This window comes from Cyprinus carpio, chromosome A2 (assembly GCF_018340385.1).
Source record: "Cyprinus carpio isolate SPL01 chromosome A2, ASM1834038v1, whole genome shotgun sequence".
In the NCBI taxonomy this organism is placed as follows: Eukaryota; Metazoa; Chordata; class Actinopteri; order Cypriniformes; family Cyprinidae; genus Cyprinus; species Cyprinus carpio.
The window spans coordinates 18,303,339-18,323,145 of NC_056573.1; the positions used below are offsets into that span (position 1 = coordinate 18,303,339).

The 19,807-nt window shown below is 35.0% G+C and overlaps 4 gene segments (V, D, J or C); all 4 read right to left on the minus strand.

Annotated features, from left to right (window-relative positions):
- Positions 1-640: 640 nt before the first annotated feature.
- On the minus strand, positions 641-2,462 carry LOC122148802. The segment is given in 2 exon segments: positions 641-2,152; positions 2,257-2,462. Coding segments are annotated over 2 exon segments (462 nt in total).
- Positions 2,463-10,741: 8,279 nt separating this feature from the next.
- Positions 10,742-11,323, minus strand: LOC122148804. The segment is given in 2 exon segments: positions 10,742-11,083; positions 11,284-11,323. Coding segments are annotated over 2 exon segments (351 nt in total).
- Positions 11,324-12,262: 939 nt separating this feature from the next.
- On the minus strand, positions 12,263-13,517 carry LOC109077369. The segment is given in 2 exon segments: positions 12,263-13,302; positions 13,390-13,517. Coding segments are annotated over 2 exon segments (393 nt in total).
- A 2,513-nt stretch (positions 13,518-16,030) lies between these two features.
- On the minus strand, positions 16,031-16,647 carry LOC109100742. The segment is given in 2 exon segments: positions 16,031-16,431; positions 16,520-16,647. Coding segments are annotated over 2 exon segments (390 nt in total).
- Between the last annotated feature and the right edge of the window lie 3,160 nt (positions 16,648-19,807).

Below are 19,807 nucleotides of genomic sequence, written 5' to 3' on the forward strand. Positions count from 1 at the left end.
CATTCAGTATGACTTTACTTATAACTAGTAAATTTCAAAAATTTTACTTCAGCTTAAAAGGAAGGACAGCACTAATGTGAAGAAATAATCATGTCTTCCCAAAGTTGATGTGTGGGGCTTTACTGTTAATGGCACAGAGTTTAAAGAGACAACAGACCAAACAGCCACCAAAGAAGAGAAGGATCTCCGTATGTGGTTTGACTTGAGTTTTCTCACTGTGCAGGCCTCAGGAGCACAGTAAAAAGTACACAGCAGAGTCAGACACAACGCAGAGAATTTCTCTTGATTGTCAGTGGAACTGAATTTGATGAAAGCTTAGAGTGAAATAGGTTTCTCTCTTGGAACTCAGTGCCATTATCTCCTCCATATTTGCTTCTCAGTCTCAGGATGTATTTTAAGGAATGGATTGTAAATTTGGCACTCATGCCGGTGTTTTTATTTGCAAGCCTTCAAAAGCCACAGGTTAATTTGGAGGATCTGATGGTCTGGTATTTTGGTTTTTACATTGATAAACCAGAATAATGATCTTCTTGTGTATTTGAATCTTGTGTTTGTCTTTTTAATTGCGATTAATCGCGATTAATTTCAAAAGATTGTGCGATATTAGTACATTGACAGCTTTAATTTTACACTTTACTGATCTTCCTTCAACTTCAGTCACATGTTTGTCTGGCTGATCAACTGTGTCCTCTGATCTGCACTCTGTGAAGGTTTAAGAAAATGTAATGTACAATACAATACAAAATATAAACAACTTACTTGAATATGCAGCTGTATTAAATGAAAATCCATACCATGAATGAATAGTGCGAAGAGAAATATATTCATCAACCTGTGTGACATGACTGTGTCTATGCCGAAGTCCAGATAAATCACTGAATATGACAGTTGTGTTTTTGTTATTATAATGATAATGCAAGGAGGAGCTTGTGAAGACAAATGAAAGCTGCCATATCATCAAATGTAATATTGAGCACCTACTGCCCTCTTCTGGTTCACTGCAAGTATTTTGCATAAGTGGCATCTTAAGTATAAGTTGTCACCTTTTTGTAATAAATACTGGGGTTCTCTCTTCAGATAATGTCCATAACAGAAAAGCCATTGCTACTTGTGCTATATGAGCAGCTCAACTTGACAATTTCCCTTTCTTTAGTGATTATTTCTGTCAATGTTTCTGTCAATGTCTCAACGTTGTCTCCAGCCACCAAACCTGTTAACAATAAACACATTTGAACAATTTTGAAATGTGAAAGGTTGACAAAATAATATCTCAAAAACCTTTCACAACATTTTTAGAAAATAAGTAAATAAATAAAACATTTAGAGTTTGAAGTTTTAAAACATGTAAATATCACGTTAATACACTTTCATTTGTTTCCACTTCCACAAATAATGTACCTAATGTACCACAATGAGAATCAGTATGAAGCATCTGTCCATGTTCAATCAGATCAGTTCAGTTCTCTGTTGAGGCTCTCAGTGCTCTGAGCTGTAAGTCACTGCAGATCAGTCACAAACACACAGGAACTTTCTGCTTTATAAAGGCATGGCTTAAATGCTTGATGTCGTCGCATTTATCATTAAAATTTTTGACTGATGAAAATATAAAGAATAATAAGTATTTATAGTCTAGCTATTTTATTTGTTTAAAATGTAATCAGATTTTGGAACAAGCAGGAACTCCATGTGAATGTACAGTATGCACTATACAGTATACTACATTACACATGTGAATCATTTGAGATAATTTAACATTCATTTACGTTATTTCTTGCTGTCTTTTTTTCTCCTGTCTCTCATTGTAGCAGGTTTTTGTAGAGAGCTGATGTGTTTCCTGTCACTGTGGGCCTCAGAGCACAGTAGTACAGAGCAGAGTCTGATACAGCAGCAGAGGAGATCTTCAGATCCGCATGGATTTGTTCCTTTGTTTCAGGTTTAACAGAGAATCTTGGATCTACATCAGACACCGCAGGTTCTTTTGAACTACCGTAGGTGAGTACAAGAAATTCAGGTCTTGATCTTTCATACTGACGGTACCAGTAGATATTATCTGAAGCTACAGGTGACTGACTACAGGACAATACAATAACTGAACCCTCTTCATAAAAAACATCAGTTTTGTTTGTTTTGATGACATTTCCAAAGACAGCAGCTGAAAAAGAAAACATTTGAATAAGTAAATTTGTAACTTTTTTTTTTTAGATTTTTAAAGAAAACATTTTTTAAAAAATAACAATTAACCAAATAAATACACACCTGCTGAAGCACTGAACAGTATAATTGAATAAAGATCCATTGTACCCGTGTTCACTCTGAGAAGAGTCAAGACTGAATAGTTTCTACCACAGTCTCTGTCAGACATAATTAGATCATGTCTGATCTGTGAACACTGAGTCCCTCCTCTCTGAGCCACATTCTGTAAGTTCAATTCTGTTCTTCATTGCTGTAGTTCCTAGTGAATGTCTGAGAACACTGCCATCTTGTGGCACAAAGTAATATGAGATGTTTGTTTATTAAACTGTCTTGTTGTTGGAGTTCAGCTTTATCAATGTGTGCAAACCCTGATAGATATAATAGTGGGGCGAAAGTGTATTTTCTACAAAAAAATGAAATAAATAAATAAATCAGTAAGTGCCAGTATAAAGCCAAGTATCGGTCAGTCAAATACTGTACTCTTTACATCAGTATTTACACCCAAGTTCTTTATTTATTAAAGCTTATAATGGTTTGAATATTTGATGCCTGTGTTTTTCACTCTGCCAGTTTCCTATTTATCATGAACATGGAAATATTAACTAATAAAACAAGAAGAATATGTAATTTTTTATGTATTGGTTTATGTGTCTATTATGCATACAGTATTTTCAATATAATTTGGGTTTGAATACTGCCTTCCTGTGGCATGGACCTGCGCTATTTATTGCACATGAAAATGATTTAAGATGTTTATTGTTTCTTACAATTGACAGTTTCCTGAATTAGTGCAATTAAAGGGCAGATTCATTATGATTTAATGTAACTCTAATTTAATGTAATCTGAATCTTTCACATTACCACACAAATTTCGCACATAATTAAAAGAAAAAATCTATAGCTACCTTTTGAATTGTAGACATTGAGAACAGAAGATCTAATCACATGAACGACTGTAACAACTATATATTTCAAAATTAAAACATATATTTAAAATATTATTGTCCTTATGAGAATAAAATGAGAAACAAAATAACATGATGCTTAAGCAAAAAAAAAGTGTTATTATAGTGATTTATCACTATTTGATGAGGTTTTACAGATTTAATTCAAATTAATTTGTCAGTAATGAATGCTATTTTAAATAGGGAAGTGGTTTTATTCAGATTTAATTAGATTCAGAAACATCTATAATCTCGTTTTGGGCCTGGCTCACAACAGTGCAGCATGCATCATGTGAAACACATTCTGTCCATCAGTGTTAAGTTACAAATAAATTCTAATTTAATAATACTTTAAAACAAAAACAAATGAAACACATACTTAAGTTTCCATCATGCATCATAATCCAATTGTTCATGTTTTTGCAAAACAATTCTAATATGTACAGCCTTTAGATCAAGAAACACTATGACATAATTAAAATTACATCGAAATCATGCAATTGATTCAATTAAAATCAGTATAGTTATATTTAATTTCTTTGACCTTACAGAGAATAAGCATTTTGAGGAATGGATGGGTGGATCATGTAAAATTGATTTCCTGAATTTTATTGTAGTTCATTTGACTGTGTTACCTTCAGTATGACTTTAAATAAACACACACACACAAAATGCTTTTACATAATTAAAATTAAGTTGAAATAATGCAATTAAATAAAATTATTATCAATATAATATTACATTGCTGTGATGCTACAGAAGATAAGCAGCTTGTAGAATGGATAGACAATATTAATTTGATTGCATGATTGTTATTGTTGTTCATTTGACTTTTACATTCAGTATGACTTTATTATAACTAGTAAATTTCAAAAATGCTTATTGTGAAGAAATAATCATGTGTGTTTATGTCTCTGTGTTTTTGTATGTGGTTTGACTTGAGTTTTCTCACTGTGGGCCTCAGAGCACAGTAGTACACAGCAGAGTCAGACACACGCAGATTCTTGATTGTCAGTGGAACCGAATTTGATGAAAGCTTAGAGTGAAATCTCTCTTGGAACTCAGTGCCATTATCTCCTCCATATTTGCTTCTCCTCAGGATATATTTAGGAAAGTCATTTGCTCTCTGGATGTACCAGAATAAATCTTCTTGTATTGAATCTGTTTTATATTTACACTTTAATTCTGCTGATCTTCCTTCAACTTCAGTCACATGTTTGTCTGGCTGATCAACTGTGTCCTCTGATCTGCACTCTGTGAAGGTTTAAGAAAATGTAATGTACAATACAATACAAAATATAAAACAACTTACTTGAATATGCAGCTGTATTAAATGAAAATCCATACCATGAATGAATAGTGCGAAGAGAAATATATTCATCAACCTACATGTGACATGACTGTGTCTATGCCGAAGTCCAGATAAATCACTGAATATGACAGTTGTGTTTTTGTTATTATAATGATAATGCAAGGAGGAGCTTGTGAAGACAAATGAAAGCTGCCATATCATCAAATGTAATATTGAGCACCTACTGCCCTCTTCTGGTTCACTGCAAGTATTTTGCATAAGTAGCATCTTAAGTTTAAGTTGTCTCCTTTTTGTAATAAATACTGGGGTTCTCTCTTCATATAATGTCCATAACAGAAAAAAAACATTGCTACTTGTGCTATATGAGCAGCTCAACTTGACAATTTCCCTTTCTTTAGTGATTATTTCTGTTGTAAGGACACACCAAAAACCCAAAAACACCAAACCCATCAAACTTTTAAAATGTATAATGCCTATTCATTCTCCTGAATTTATCAGGATTTAGTTTGAATTTTAGTCTAGCTCCATGTTTAATCTGACTCCAATTTTACGTGATCATTAAATTTGGGCAATATTTCTATCAAAAGAAGCTGATCACAGATATCGATTGTTTATTAATTTAGATATTTGAGTATTCTGAAAATCCCATACTTTCAATTATTCATTCACTGCAGACCCGGTATTGCTTTAGAAGTAACATTTCGGCCGATTGAATGCTCTTCCCGGACACAAACTCGTCAGTCTGATCTTAAACATTGGATGCAGGGTAAATATCTACCTTTAAGTCGGTCGCGCCCTGCTTACTCATACAAAAAGCATAGTTTTTATATATTTACGAAAACTGCAACTTATTTAAGACAGTGATAGTCAGAAATCGAAATGGACTCAATTGATGTGCCCCATGCTCCATCTATTAAACCTTTCGTATGAACAATCCTTAACACAGATTTGAGGTAATACCTTCGCTTTAATCTACTAGTAATAATGAATTAAGAATAATGCAGAATAAATCAAATATAACAATTTATTATCAGTCAGGTAAAATTGTATCATGCCAATTACATAATGAAAATAATTAGAAGCCAATTTAGAAAGGATAATGTAATTGTAAATCACATTGTAGTTGTGTTGCAACTTTGCTTCTGCACAAAGACACTGTAGCCATATTGGGAACGGCCAAGTGATCCATGCAGGAGGCACACAAATTTAACATAGTCACACATGTAACAGTTATCCTAATTTAAGACACATGGTCTAAAATGCATAGCAAAGCACTCAGGTGTTTTAGAGAATAAACTTAAATAGCCAATGTGCACATGTAGTAGCACAAACAACTATACAGTGTGCTCTGTAGGCACAATGTGTTTAACACAATTACATAATAGTATACCTGACTTCAGGAAGATACATAGTATGGAGCATATGAAAAACACTCCACACTACGGGCTTTCTGGCTACAGAATCGCGCAGTAGTGTTTTGTCACTTCCCTTAAATACTCAGACCAGAGAACAAAGAAATCTTCAAATCAGTTGTAAAAACATAAAAGACCTTTTGGTTTTTTAGGTTCCCGTGATCACATCAGGGTCACACCTGGCTGGAGATAAACATTCTCAAAGACCCCTAAAGGGGAACACACCCACTTCACAGCAGAACACAATTCTACAAAAGTTTTCAATCTCTCTTATAATACAAGTGACTACTGTGAAATTGAGACCAATTTACCAATCGCACAAAGACCTTTAAAATGATACCAAACATGAAAAGTTTACAATCATGAATCCTGAAGATATAGTAAATGTTTTATGTGAGCGTAACAACTTTTAGTTGCTTGGACCATGTGCCCTGGGGGGAAGGATGGGTGAAGGTACCAAAGAGCAAATGGTCTTTCTTCAAGATCTTCCTATCTGTTTGTTTGGCTCCACGAGGAGATAAAAGCCCATTGTTTTGGTGCATCTGCATCTGCATTGCGAGAGTTCCATAAAAACAATCTTCAAAAATAAAACATTTCATAAGGAAATAATTTCACTCCTTACATTGTCAATGTTTCTGTCAATGTCTCAACGTTGTCTCCAGCCACCAAACCTGTTAACAATAAACACATTTGAACAATTTTGAAATGTGAAAGGTTGACAAAATAATATCTCAAAAACTTTTCACAGCATTTTTACAAAATAAGTAAATAAATAAAACATTTAGAGTTTGAAGCTTTAAAACATCATGTAAATATCACGTTAATACACTTTCATTTGTTTCCACTTCCACAAATAATGTACCTAATGTACCACAATGAGAATCAGTATGAAGCATCTGTCCATGTTCAATCAGATCAGTTCAGTTCTCTGTTGAGGCTCTCAGTGCTCTGAGCTGTAAGTCACTGCAGATCAGTCACAAACACACACAGGAACTTTCTGCTTTATAAAGGCATGGGTTAAATACTTGATGTCGTCGCATTTATCATTAAAATTTTTGACTGATGAAAATATAAAGAATATTAAGTATTTATAGTCTAGCTATTTTTTTTGTTTAAAATGTAATCAGATTTTGGAACAAACAGGAACTCCATGTGAATGTACAGTATGCACTATATACTACATTACACACGTGAATCATTTGAGATAATTTAACAGTCATTTACATTATTTCTTGCTGTCTTTTTTTCTCCTGTCTCTCATTGTAGCAGGTTTTTGTAGAGAGTTGATGTGTTTCCTGACACTGTGGGCTCCAGAGCACAGTAATACAGAGCAGAGTCTGATACAGCAGCAGAGGAGATCTTCAGATCCACATGGATTTGTTCCTTTTTTTCAGGTTTAACAGAGAATCTTGGATCTACATCAGACACCGCAGGTTCTTTTGAACTACCGTAGGTGAGTACAAGAAATTCAGGTTTTGATCTTTCATACTGACGGTACCAGTAGATATTATCTGAAGCTCCAGGTGACTGACTACAGGACAATACAATAACTGAACCCTCTTCATAAAAAAACATCAGTTTTGTTTGTTTTGATGACATTTCCAAAGACAGCAGCTGAAAAAGAAAACATTTGAATAAATAAATTTGTAACTTTTTTTTTTTTTTAGATTTTTAAAGAAAACATTTTTAAAAAAATAACAATTAACCAAATAAATACACACCTGCTGAGGCACTGAACAGTATAATTGAATAAAGATCCATTGTACCTGTGTTCACTCTGAGAAGAGTCAAGACTGAATAGATTCTACCAAAGTCTCTGTCAGACATAATTAGATCATGTCAGATCTGTGAACTCTGAGTCCCTCCTCTCTGAGCAGAGCCACATTATACTCAAGTTCAATTGAAAGTTCAATTCTGTTCTTCATCGCTGTAGTTCCTAGTGAATGTCTGAAAACACTGCCATATTGTGGCATAATATACCTGCATAACGTGTTACTCATGATAATGCATTAGAAATTAAAACTATAGAATTCTTTGTCAAGTCAAGTCATCTTTATTTATATAGCGCTTTAAACAAAAAAGATTGCGTCAAAGCAACTGAACAACAATAATTAGGAAAACAGTGTCAATAATGCAAAATGACAGTTAAAGGCAGTTCATCATTGAATTCAGTGATGTCATTATGCAGCTCAGTTCAGTTTAAATAGTATCTGTGCAATAATTTGCAATCAAGTCAACGATATCGCTGTAAATGAAGTGTCCCCAACTAAGCAAGCCAGAGGCAACAGCGGCAAGGAACCAAAACTCCATCAGTGACAGAATGGAGAAAAAAAACCTTGGGAGAAACCAGGCTCAGTTGGGGGGCCAGTTCTCCTTTGACCAGATGAAACCAGCAGTTCAATTCCAGGCTGCAGCAAAGTCAGATTGTGCAGAAGAATCATCTGATTCCTGTGGTCTTGTCCTGGTGGTCGTCTAAGACAAGGTCTTTACAGGGCATCTGTATCTGGGGCTCTAGTCCTGGTCTCCGCTGTCTTTCAGGGCTGTAGAGGTAATTTTTAGGTGCTGATCCACCATCTGGGCTGGATACATACTGGATCCGGGTGACTGCAGTGACCCTCTGACTTGGAAACAGACTGGATCTGGTGGCTACGGTGACCTCGGAATAAGAGAAAAACAGACTAATATGAGCGTAGATGCCATTCTTCTAACGATATAGCAAGTACATTGGGTGTTATGGGAAGTGGTTCCGGTTTACCTAATTAATGCAGCCTAAAAATCCTTTAACGGATTTGGATATTAGAAGTGTATTAGTATGTTATGTGTTAGCCAGGTTAAAGAGATGGGTCTTTAATCTAGATTTAAACTGCAAGAGTTTGTCTGCCTCCCGAACAATGTTAGGTAGGTTATTCCAGAGTTTGGGCGCTAAATAGGAGGAGGATCTGCCACACGCAGTTGACTTTGATATTCTAGGTATTATCAAATTGCCAGAGTTTTGAGAACGGAGCGGACGTGGAGGACTATAATGTAACAAGAGCTCGTTCAAATACTGAGATGCTAAACCATTCAGGGCTTTATAAGTAATAAGCAAGATTTTAAAATCTATACAATGTTTAATAGGGAGCCAATGCAGTGTTGACAGGACCGGGCTAATATGATCATACTTCCTGGTTCTAGTAAGAACTCTAGCTGCTGCATTTTGGACTAACTGGAGTTTGTTTACTAAGCGTGCAGAACAACCACCCAATAGAGCATTACAACAGTCTAACCTTGAGGTCATAAACGCATGGATTAACATTTCTGCATTTGACATTGAGAGCATAGGCCGTAATTTAGATATATTTTTGAGATGGAAAAATGCAGTTTTACAAATGCTAGAAACGTGGCTTTCTAAGGAAAGGTTGCTATCAAATAGCACACCTAGGTTCCTAACTGATGACGAAGAATTGACAGAGCAGCCATCAAGGCTTAGACAGCGTTCTAGGTCATTACATGCAGAGCTTTTAGGCCCTATAATTAACACCTTAGAATTTAGCAGTAAGAAATTACTTGTCATCAAGTTTTTTATATCGACTATGCATTCCGTTAGTTTTTCAAATTGGTATGTTTCGCCGGGCCACGAAGAAATATAGAGCTGAGTATCATCAGCATAACAGTGAAAGCTAACACAGTGTTTCCTGATGATATCTCCCAAGGGTAACATGTAAAGCGTGAAGAGTAACCGCCCCTAGTACTGAGCCTTGCGGTACTCCATACTGCACTTGTGATCGATATGATACCTCTTCATTCACTGCTACGAATTGATGGCGGTCATATAAGTACGATTTAAACCATGCTAATGCACTTCCATTAATGCCAACAAAGTGTTTCTAGTCTATGCAAAAGAATGGTGTGGTCAATAGTGTCGAACGCAGCACTAAGATCCAATAGCACTAATAGAGAGATACACAACCACGATCAGATGATAAGAGCAGGTCATTTGTCACTCTAAGGAGAGCAGTCTAGCAGTACTATGATACGGTCTAAGTCCTGACTGGAAATCCTCACAGATGCCATTTTTCTCTAAGAAGGAATATAATTGTGAGGATACTACCTTTTCTAGTATCTTGGAAAGAAAAGGGAGATTCGAGATCGGTCTATAATTAACTAGTTCTTTGGGGTCAAGTTGTGGTTTTTGGATGAGAGGCTTAATAACAGCCAGTTTGAAGGTTTTGGGGACATACCCTAATAACAATGATGAATTAATAATGGTCAGAAGAGGATCTATGACTTCTGGAAGCACCTCTTTTAGGAGCTTAGATGGAATAGGGTCTAACATACATGTTGTTGGTTTAGATGATTTAACAAGTTTATACAGTTCTTCCTCTCCTATAGTAGAGAATGAGTGGAACTGTTCCTCAGGGGATCTATAGTGCACTGTCTGATGTGATACTGTAGCTGATGGCTGCATGGTTACAATTTTATCTCTAATAGTATCGACTTTAGAAGTAAAGTAGTTCATAAAGTCATTACTGCTTTGTATGTATTTGATGTAATTAACAATATTGCATTTCTTAATACACTTTTGAATTTCATTTTATTTAAATTACTTTTAATTTGCAATTGTGCACATGTAGACTTGGATTCAGAAGCTTTTTATCAGATTATTTACCTATTACATCTACTATAAATATTAATCACAGCTACAGTTTACAGTTGCTGTCTTAGTCTTTGACTCTGTGTGTCATTTTTTTTTCAAGGACTTGATTTGAGATGTAAAAAGAAGCTCAAAAGAAGCTCTTGGAATTTTTTAAAAAGGCCTGATTCAACCTCACACAGGTGTGACCACATTTTATTATAGATTGTGGTTTTCACTAAGTAGGTTCAAAGTGAATAGAGCTTCAGGTTTTTGTACGGCATGTTTCTTATTTTGTTTCACTGGGCTCCTGCTCTTAGAGCACAATAATAGAGAGCTGAATCTGACAGACGTACATCAGTAATAGTGAGTTCAGTCGATGTACGTGTTGTAGCCGAATGAAATCGATCATCAGAGGTGTATTCATAATCTGTTCTTTCATTTTTGTATAATAAGAACTGCGGTTTTCTGTTGGGATACTGTCTGTACCAGTAAAGCCGAACATATTCACTACTTGTACTACATGAGCAGCTCAACTTGACAGTTTCTTTTTCTTGAGAGTTTTTTTCTGTCCCTTTATCTGGCTCAATGCTGTCTCCAGTCACCAAACCTGTCAACAATAAGAACATATGGACTGATTTTTAATTTGGTGGAAGCAAAGTTGATAAAATAATATTGCAAACACATTTCTGGCAATGTTTTACAAAAATTCAAATTACCAAAGCCATCTTTAATAGCCTTTGTGTTTTGAGATTTTAAAACATCATAAAAATTAATGTACAGAATTTCATTAATTAATAAATAATGTACCTGTTCCCACAATGAGAATCAGTATGAAGCATCTGTCCATGTACACACATAACATCACATCTCTCTTTAGACTCTCACAGCTCTCAGATCTACACTGTAATAAACCACATAACACACAAAAACACACACAAAAACCCCCCCCCCCAAAACTGCTCTGTAAAAACACAAACTACTATAATATAAAAATTAGCACAAATAAATACATCAAAAACAACACAAATAAAAAGCAACAAAACTTACCTCTATAACACAATTTCTGAGAAAAAAAAAAAAAAAGGAGCATTTGGAACATGATATCTGAACTTAATGTTTATTTGATGTTTTATGACAGGCTTCAATGCAGGTGTTACCATGTTTTTTTATTACATTGGGGGCATTATAGATTTTGGTTTTGATTGTGGTTTTTACTCGATAAGTTCAAAGAGAAAAGAGCTTCAGGTTTTTGTATGACATGTCTCATGTTTTGTATCACTGGGCTGCTACTAACAGAGCACAATAATAGAGAGCTGAATCTGACAGACGTACATCAGTAATAGTGAGTTCAGTGGATGTACGTGATGCAATCGACTGAAACCGAGGATCAGAGGTGTGTGCATCATTCTCTGACCGTACATTTTTGTTTAATAGATATTGGGGTTCTCCATTAGGATACTGTCTGAACCAGTAAAGATAAGTATAATCGCTACTTGTGCTACATGAGCAGCTCAGCTTTACAGTTTCTGTTTCTTGAGAGTTTTTTTCTGTCCCTTTATCTGGCTCAATGCTGTCTCCAGTCACCAAACCTGTCAACAATAAGCACAAATAAACTTATTTTTGAATTATGAAAGCAAGGTTGACAAAATACTATTGTAGTTATCTAAAAAAAATTGACCTGTTCCCACAATGAGAATCAGTATGAAGCATCTGTCCATGTTCAATCAGATCAGTTCAGTTCTCTGTTGAGGCTCTCAGTGCTCTGAGCTGTAAGTCACTGCAGATCAGTCACAAACACACACACAGGAACTTCATCCTCTCTGAACTTCCTGCTGCTGTTCACTTTCATTCATATGGTGTAATGTATTTTGTATATTATTTGATTGTGTGTGATCAATCTTTTCCAACCATTTTTATGATTGTTCAAAACAGGAAAAAAAAAAATCTCATATTGAATCTGTGTCATATATCATTGATCTTCTTTCAACTTCAGTCAGATGTTTGTCTGGTTGATCAACCATATCCTCTGATCTGCACTTTGAAAAGGTTTAAGAATATTAAATGGAAAACAATTAAAAGTGCAGTTATATAAAATGCATACCAAGAAATAGTGTGAAAAGAAGTATATTCCTCAACCTGTGTGACATGACTGTCTATGTTGAATACACTTTAAATATAAATCAGTGAATGCAAATGTTTTGCTTTTGATATGATGAGGATGATTCAAAAAAAAAAAAAAGCTGTATTCTCAAAGGTAATATTGAGTGCTTACTGCCATCCTATGGTTACCTGCAAGTATTGCATAATATTGGCATTTCACTTATTAACAAATTAAACATAATTTTTGACTCACTTTAGAATGTTGATTTTTGCTTTATGTTTTGGTCCCTTTTGCATTAGATTATTTAAATATTTGTATACTAGCTTCTTTGTCACAAATGTTCTGTTTGTCTCTGTGTTTCTTTCCTGTCTCTCATTGTAGCAGGTTTTTGTAGAGAGCTGATGTGTTTCCTGTCACTGTGGGCCTCAGAGCACAGTAGTACAGAGCAGAGTCTGATACAGCAGCAGAGGAGATCTCCAGATCCACATGATCTTTTTTTGTATTGTTAACAGTGAATCTTGGATCTACATCAGACACTTCAGCTTTTTTTGCACTGCTGTAGGTGAGTACAAGAAATTCAGGTTTTGATCTTCCATACTGACGGTACCAGTAGAGATAATCACTACCTCCAGATGCAGAATAACTACATGACAATGGAACACTTGAACCCTTCTCAGCAAAAACATCTGGTTGGTTTGGTTTAATGACATTCCCAAAGACAGCAGCTGAAAAAGAAGAGGTATTTGTTTACATTTTTATTTTATTTTATTTTTAATAATCAACCAAATAATCAAACAAATGAATACACATACCGGTTGAGGCACAGAACAGAATAACTAAATGAAGATCCATTGTACAAGTGTTCACTCTGAGAAGAGTCAGACTCCATAATTTCAACCACAGTCTCTGTCAGACATAACTAGTCCAAGTCAGATCTTAATCCCTCCTCCTTTGATACATCAGTACAATCTAGAAATTTTATTTTGAAGGTATAGTTTTTCTTGGTGGCCTGGCTCGTTACTGCTTCCTGTAACAGTTATGGACTTCTGGTGTTTTCTTATGTTTCTTGATCTCCTTCCTTGTTAATCTCTTGTCTCCCTAGGTTCTGATCTGGGGTGCGTTTCCAAAAGCATCATTAGCTAACTATGGTCAGTAGTTCCATTGAGCTCTATTGGTAACAATGGAACTTGCAACCATAGTAGCTTTTGGGAAACGCACCCCTGGTCATTAGTTTTCTTTTCAGGGTTTCTTATTAGTTCCTCACTGTATATATTCTCCCTGCCCTATTCTGTGCCCTGCCATTGATTTACTCATGTGTTTGTGCTACGTATTCTCCTGTGACTCTCCTTAGATAATTCTTTGAGGATTTTTAATAAAAGTGTGTTTGGGAGGATTCTCCTTCATTGTGGGCTTATTATAGCACATTCTGTAACACTACCATTATGTAAAACAAATTTTCTGTCCATTATTGTTAAAATATGAATAAATTCTACGTTGGTGCATAGTAAATTTTGTTACAAGTTGAAATTTACTTTAGTCGATAGCAGTAATCTTTGAAAAAACATGAAACACTTATTTATGTGTATGGGAAGCTTTTTTGCCCTTTTATAAAAAACAAATTCTTCCCTCAACCTCACACAGGTGTTTACAGTTATTATCTCACATTGAGGTTTGGATTTGGTTTTCATAAAAGCTTCAAAGTGAAAATGTCTTGTAATTTTTGTACAAATTGTTTCAATTTTGTATCACTGGACTCCAACTCTTAAAGTTAGAACTGTTTGATCATGTTCCATGATGTAATAAATATTGAGGATCTCCATTCGGATATTGTCTGTACCAGTACAGACGTACATATTCACTGTCTGAATCATATGAGCAGCTCAGCGTTACAGACTCTCCTTCTGTTTTGATGATATTAATCCTTCTGTTTTTATCCAGAGTGATTGTCTGAGAACACTGCCATCTTGTGGAACGTTATACCTACACAATCTGTTATACATGATAATGGATCAACTAAACAGTATGCCGTTTTTATAGGGGTATAATGTAATTAACAATATTTGGATGCTTAGTTCTATTTTTAATGCCACATTTCATGTGATTTTAAATGTCATCTTTTTATCTGCTATATGTGTAGACTCGGATTCATCAGCTTTTTATCAGTTTATTTCTTTTCATTCACGTATTACTTACATGTTTAGTCTACAGATTTTCTTTTAATCTTTGACTCGCTATATATTTTGTTCTAATTGGATTAAAGAAGGAAAGGTTTTTGTACAGTGTTCTTGTGTTTCCTGTGAATGTGGGCCGCAGAGCACAGTAGTACAGAGCAGAGTCTGATACAGCAGCAGAGAGGATCTCCAGAATCACATGGATTTGTTCCTTTTTTGTTACTTTAACAGAAAATCTTGAATCTACACCAGATACCTCACTCTCTTTTGTAGTACTGAATGTAGCTACAAGAAATTCAGGTTTTGATCTTCCATAATGACGATACCAGAAGAGACTTTCTGTAACCCCAGAGGAGGAATAACTGCAGGACAGAGTAGCTTTTTGACCTTCAACAGCACCAATGTCTGTTGTATCTGGACTGATGTTGTTTCCAAAGACAACAGCTGAAACAGAAGAGAAATGGATAAGATTTTTTGAGAGATTTCATCTAGTCAGTCAAATAAATAAATCAATCAGTCAGTCACAGAAATACACACCTGCTGAGACACAGAACAGAATAACTGAATGAAGATTCATTGTACAAGTGTTCACTCTGAGAAGAGTCAAACAATTGTTCCGACCAAAGTCTCTGTCAGACACACCAACCTCTGATCATGTCAGATTGGAGAACACCTCTCTGAACATCATGGCTACATTTTACACCTGGGTACCAAACGAAAGGGCTTATTAATATCTCCTTTTGTTTTCTCTGTGCTATTAATGTGTTTTATGTGTGATTTTAAAACATATTTTGCTTAGGAAATACTGTATATCCTGAAAAAGATATTTACCTTTTTGCCAGAAAAATATTTTTTGAAAATTGCCTTTCAGTTTCTGCTACATTTAATAAAATAAATACTACATTTGAAAAGTTAAAGAAATGTTAATTCCACACTGATTATTTAATACACATTGAAGATAAAGCAGTGAATGGGAACTTGCTGTATTCTCACAGGTAATCATGAGTACCTAGTGCCCTCTTATGGTTAACGGCAAATATTGCATAAACAAAACAGTGCCGCTTCACTGTTTGATAGATTAAAAAGAATTTGACTCACTTTAGAATGTTGCATTGTTTTGAAAGGTTTTTTTTTTTTTTTTTTTTTTTTTTGTACTTTAGATTAGGAAACATTTGTACAAAAACCTCAAAAAAACCCCAAAAATCAAAAAAAAAATCCTCCACCATCAAAAAAAAAAAACAAAAAAAAGTACTGAATCTCAAGTGTGAATCATAGCTGAATATACCAGCTTCGACCTAATAATTTTACACTCTGTCTCTGTGTTTCTTTTCTGTCATTGCAGGTTTTTGTAGAGAGCTGATGTGTTTCCTGTCAGTGTGGGCGCCAGAGCACAGTAGTACAGAGCAGAGTCTGATACAGCAGCAGAGGAGATCTTCAGATCCACATGATCTTTTTTTGTATTGTTAACAGTGAATCTTGGATCTACATCAGACACTTCAGCTTGTTTTGCACTGCTATAGATGAGTACAAGAAATTCAGGTTTTGATCTTCCATACTGACGGTACCAGTGGAGATAATCTGTACCTCCAGATGCAGAATAACTACAAGACAATGTAACACTTGAACCTTCCTCAGCAAAAACATCTGTTTTGTTTGGTTTAATGACATTCCCAAAGACAGCAGCTGAAAAAGAAGAGGCACATTTTTAGATTTGTAGTGCTTTTTATTTAGTTTTTAATAAATAACTGAATAATCAAGCAAATAAACATACCGGTTGAGACAAAGAACAGAATAACTGAATGAAGATCCATTGTACAAGTGTTCACTCTTAGAAGAGTCAGACTGAATCATTTCAACAACAGTCTCTGTCAGACATAATTAGATCATGTCAGATGTAAGTCCCTCCTCTTTTGACACTTCAAGACAAAAGAGAACCTTTATTTTGAGGGAATGGTATTTCTTGGAGCCTGGCTCATTATTGCTACCATTATGTAAAAATAATTTTCTGTCCATTATTGTTAAGATTAATTCTAAGTAGTAATAATTCTAAGTAGTGGATTTTGTTATAATAGGTTATAAAGCAAAACTACATGAAACATATATATTTATGTGTAATATGGGGAAGCTTTAGGTTTTCTTTTGTTGTTGTTAACACAATTGAAGTGTTACATACTTGTAGTACATTTTTGTAAAACACAGTTGCAACCCTAAACCCTTTTACGTTTTTGAAAAGCTTCTGGGGTCTTTTTTTGTTTTTTTTTGCCCTTTAATTCATATTATAAAACTTTTCTTTCCTCAACCCCATGCAGGTGTTTGTAGTTATTATCTCACATTGAGGTTTTCATTTGGTTTTCATAATAAGAGCTTCAAAGTGAAAATGGCTTGTAGTTTTTGTACAACTTGTTTCATGTTTTGTATCACTGGGGTTCAACTCTTAAAGCGCAGTAATAGAGAGCTGTATCTGACACAGACACACTACTAATAATGAGTTCGGTCAATATGCGAGAAGTGCTTGACTGGAATCGAGGATCAGAGCTGTGCTTAGCACTGTTTGATCGTGCTCCTTCACGCAATAAATATTGAGGATCTCCATTAGGATATTGTCTGTACCAGTACAGACGTACATTTTCACTCTTTGAATCATATGAGCAGCTCAGCGTTACAGACTCTCCTTCTGTTTTGTTGATGCTCGTCCCTTTATTTGGCTCAATTTTGTCCACAGCTGTAACATCTGCAAAAATTAAGCACAATATTAACTAATTTTGTCTTACTTTAAACACTTTATATCACTAAAGATATAAATTACAATTGTTTTGAAAGAAAATCAATAAAATACCATTCAGTGTTTTAGAGGTTTCTTAAAGTTGTTGCTAAAAGATCTTAAAGTAATCATAAATGCCACACCTGATGCCATAATGAAAAGCAGTAGCAGCATGTATTTGTTCATGATGAATTTGATCAGATCAGTTGTGTGTTGATTCTCTCAGTGCTCTGTGCTCTGACTGTGTGTTACCGAAGCTTTCTGCTGTTCAGTTATCAAGACATTCAGCAACTTCCTGATCTCTGTGTGCTTTGTACCTTTATTAATAGCGTTCACTGGTGTGCTATATGTATATATATATTTTTTTTTTATCGGTATGGGACCAGTACTGGAAAAAGTGGTATCGGTGCATCCCTAATCAGAACCTATTAAAAGGTTTTCATACTGCGCTTAACTCTCGGTTATCATCATTCAATACACCGCTTTTAACCCTGGGTAAAGGAATGTTTCACATATGTAATTTATAGAAGCAGGGTTAGCACTGCTTTTTACCCAAGGTTATGAAACCTGTTATGAAACGGAGCAGTGTTAGAATGTTACTGCTGGATGCTTAGCAACAGACAACAAATCGGAAATTGAACAGTATGGCTTATGTCACATCTGTAACAGGACAGAAAAAGTGTTAATGTCCATTTTCGTCTCAGGAGGCTTAAAACATTATTTAGCAGACAGGATCGCTAATGCGAGAAAAGCCATGTAAGCAGGTTCATGCAATCAGTGACACTGACAAGCAAATATGGAAATAAGGACTCAGGAATGTGCACTGTGAAAAGGCAGCTTATAAATACCCAGAATTTACCCTGAGTAAACTATAAGCAGTGTGAAACATAAATCAAGTTAACCCTGGTTTCTGTTTACCTGGGGTTTAGACCCAGGGTTCACTATTTCAAGTGTGAAAAGCCCAAAAGAGTATCTGGTCTCACATTAAACTCCAACTAACAGGGAGACTTTTTTCAGCTACTCATGTTTGAACCCATCCATATTGAGTTGAATAACAGTAATTCTTTTCCATGTGAAAACCTGTCTGCAAGTTTACCCACACATCTTAAACAATTGACAAGCTATCCTGTATTAAGTTTCTTTATCTACACTATTTGTGCAGTTCTTGCTAATTTCATGACCATGCAGTGATTTGTGGTTAAAATGGTAAAATGTGGTTTAAGCACATGTTAAACTGTATTGACTGCTATTCAGCTTATGTGTTTTTGTATGTGGTTTGACGTGGGTTTTCTCACTGTGGGCCTCAGAGCACAGTAGTACACAGCAGAGTCAGACACACGCAGGTTCTTGATTGTCAGTGGAACTGAATTTGATGACACTTCAGAGTGAAATCTCTCCTGGAACTGAACATCATTTTCTCCTCCATATTTGTTTCTCCTCAGGATGTATTTAGGAAAGTCATTTGCTTTCTGGATGTACCAGAATAGTTCTTCTTGTACTGAGACTGTTTTATATTTACACTTTAATTCTACTGATCTTCCTTCAACTTCACTCACATGTTTGTCTGGCTGATCAACTGTGTCCTCTGATCTGCACTCTGTAAATGTTTAAGGATATTTAATATACAATATAATACAACATCAATACACAGTTGTATTAAATTAAACCTCATACCTAAAAAAATGAATAGTGTGAAGAGAAAAATATTCCTCAACTTGTGTGACATTACTGCATCTATGCTGAATACACCTTGAAGTCTAGAAAAAAATCTGTGAATAGTTTTCTTTTGGTATTATAATAATGATCCAAGGAGGAGCTTGTGGAGACCTATTAAAGCTGCTGAATTATCAAATGTAATATTGAGCACCTACTGCCCTCTTCTGGTTAACTAGAAGTATATTACATAAGTGGCATCTCAAGTATAAGTCAAATTTATTGTCATTCTGCTATATGTTTTACAAAGGAACGAAATGTTGTGCCTCACAGGACCAAGGTGCTAGATATATAACCATATATAAACCAACACATAGTTAACTACTGAAAGAAGTAATCTAACTATACATACACTTAACATACTTTAAATGCATACAATATATACAGAACAACACTGTGCAATTGAATAAAAGGACAGTAAAAAAACATTTAGGGCAAACAGTGTAAATGGAAAATGTTCAAGACATAATAGACAGACTGTAGTGTATGCACGTAAACGTGTTTCAGGTGAGACTTAGTTGCAGCAGGTATGCTACTCATATCTTTTAATGTAATAAAAGATCTGCACTATTTAATTTTAGGTTC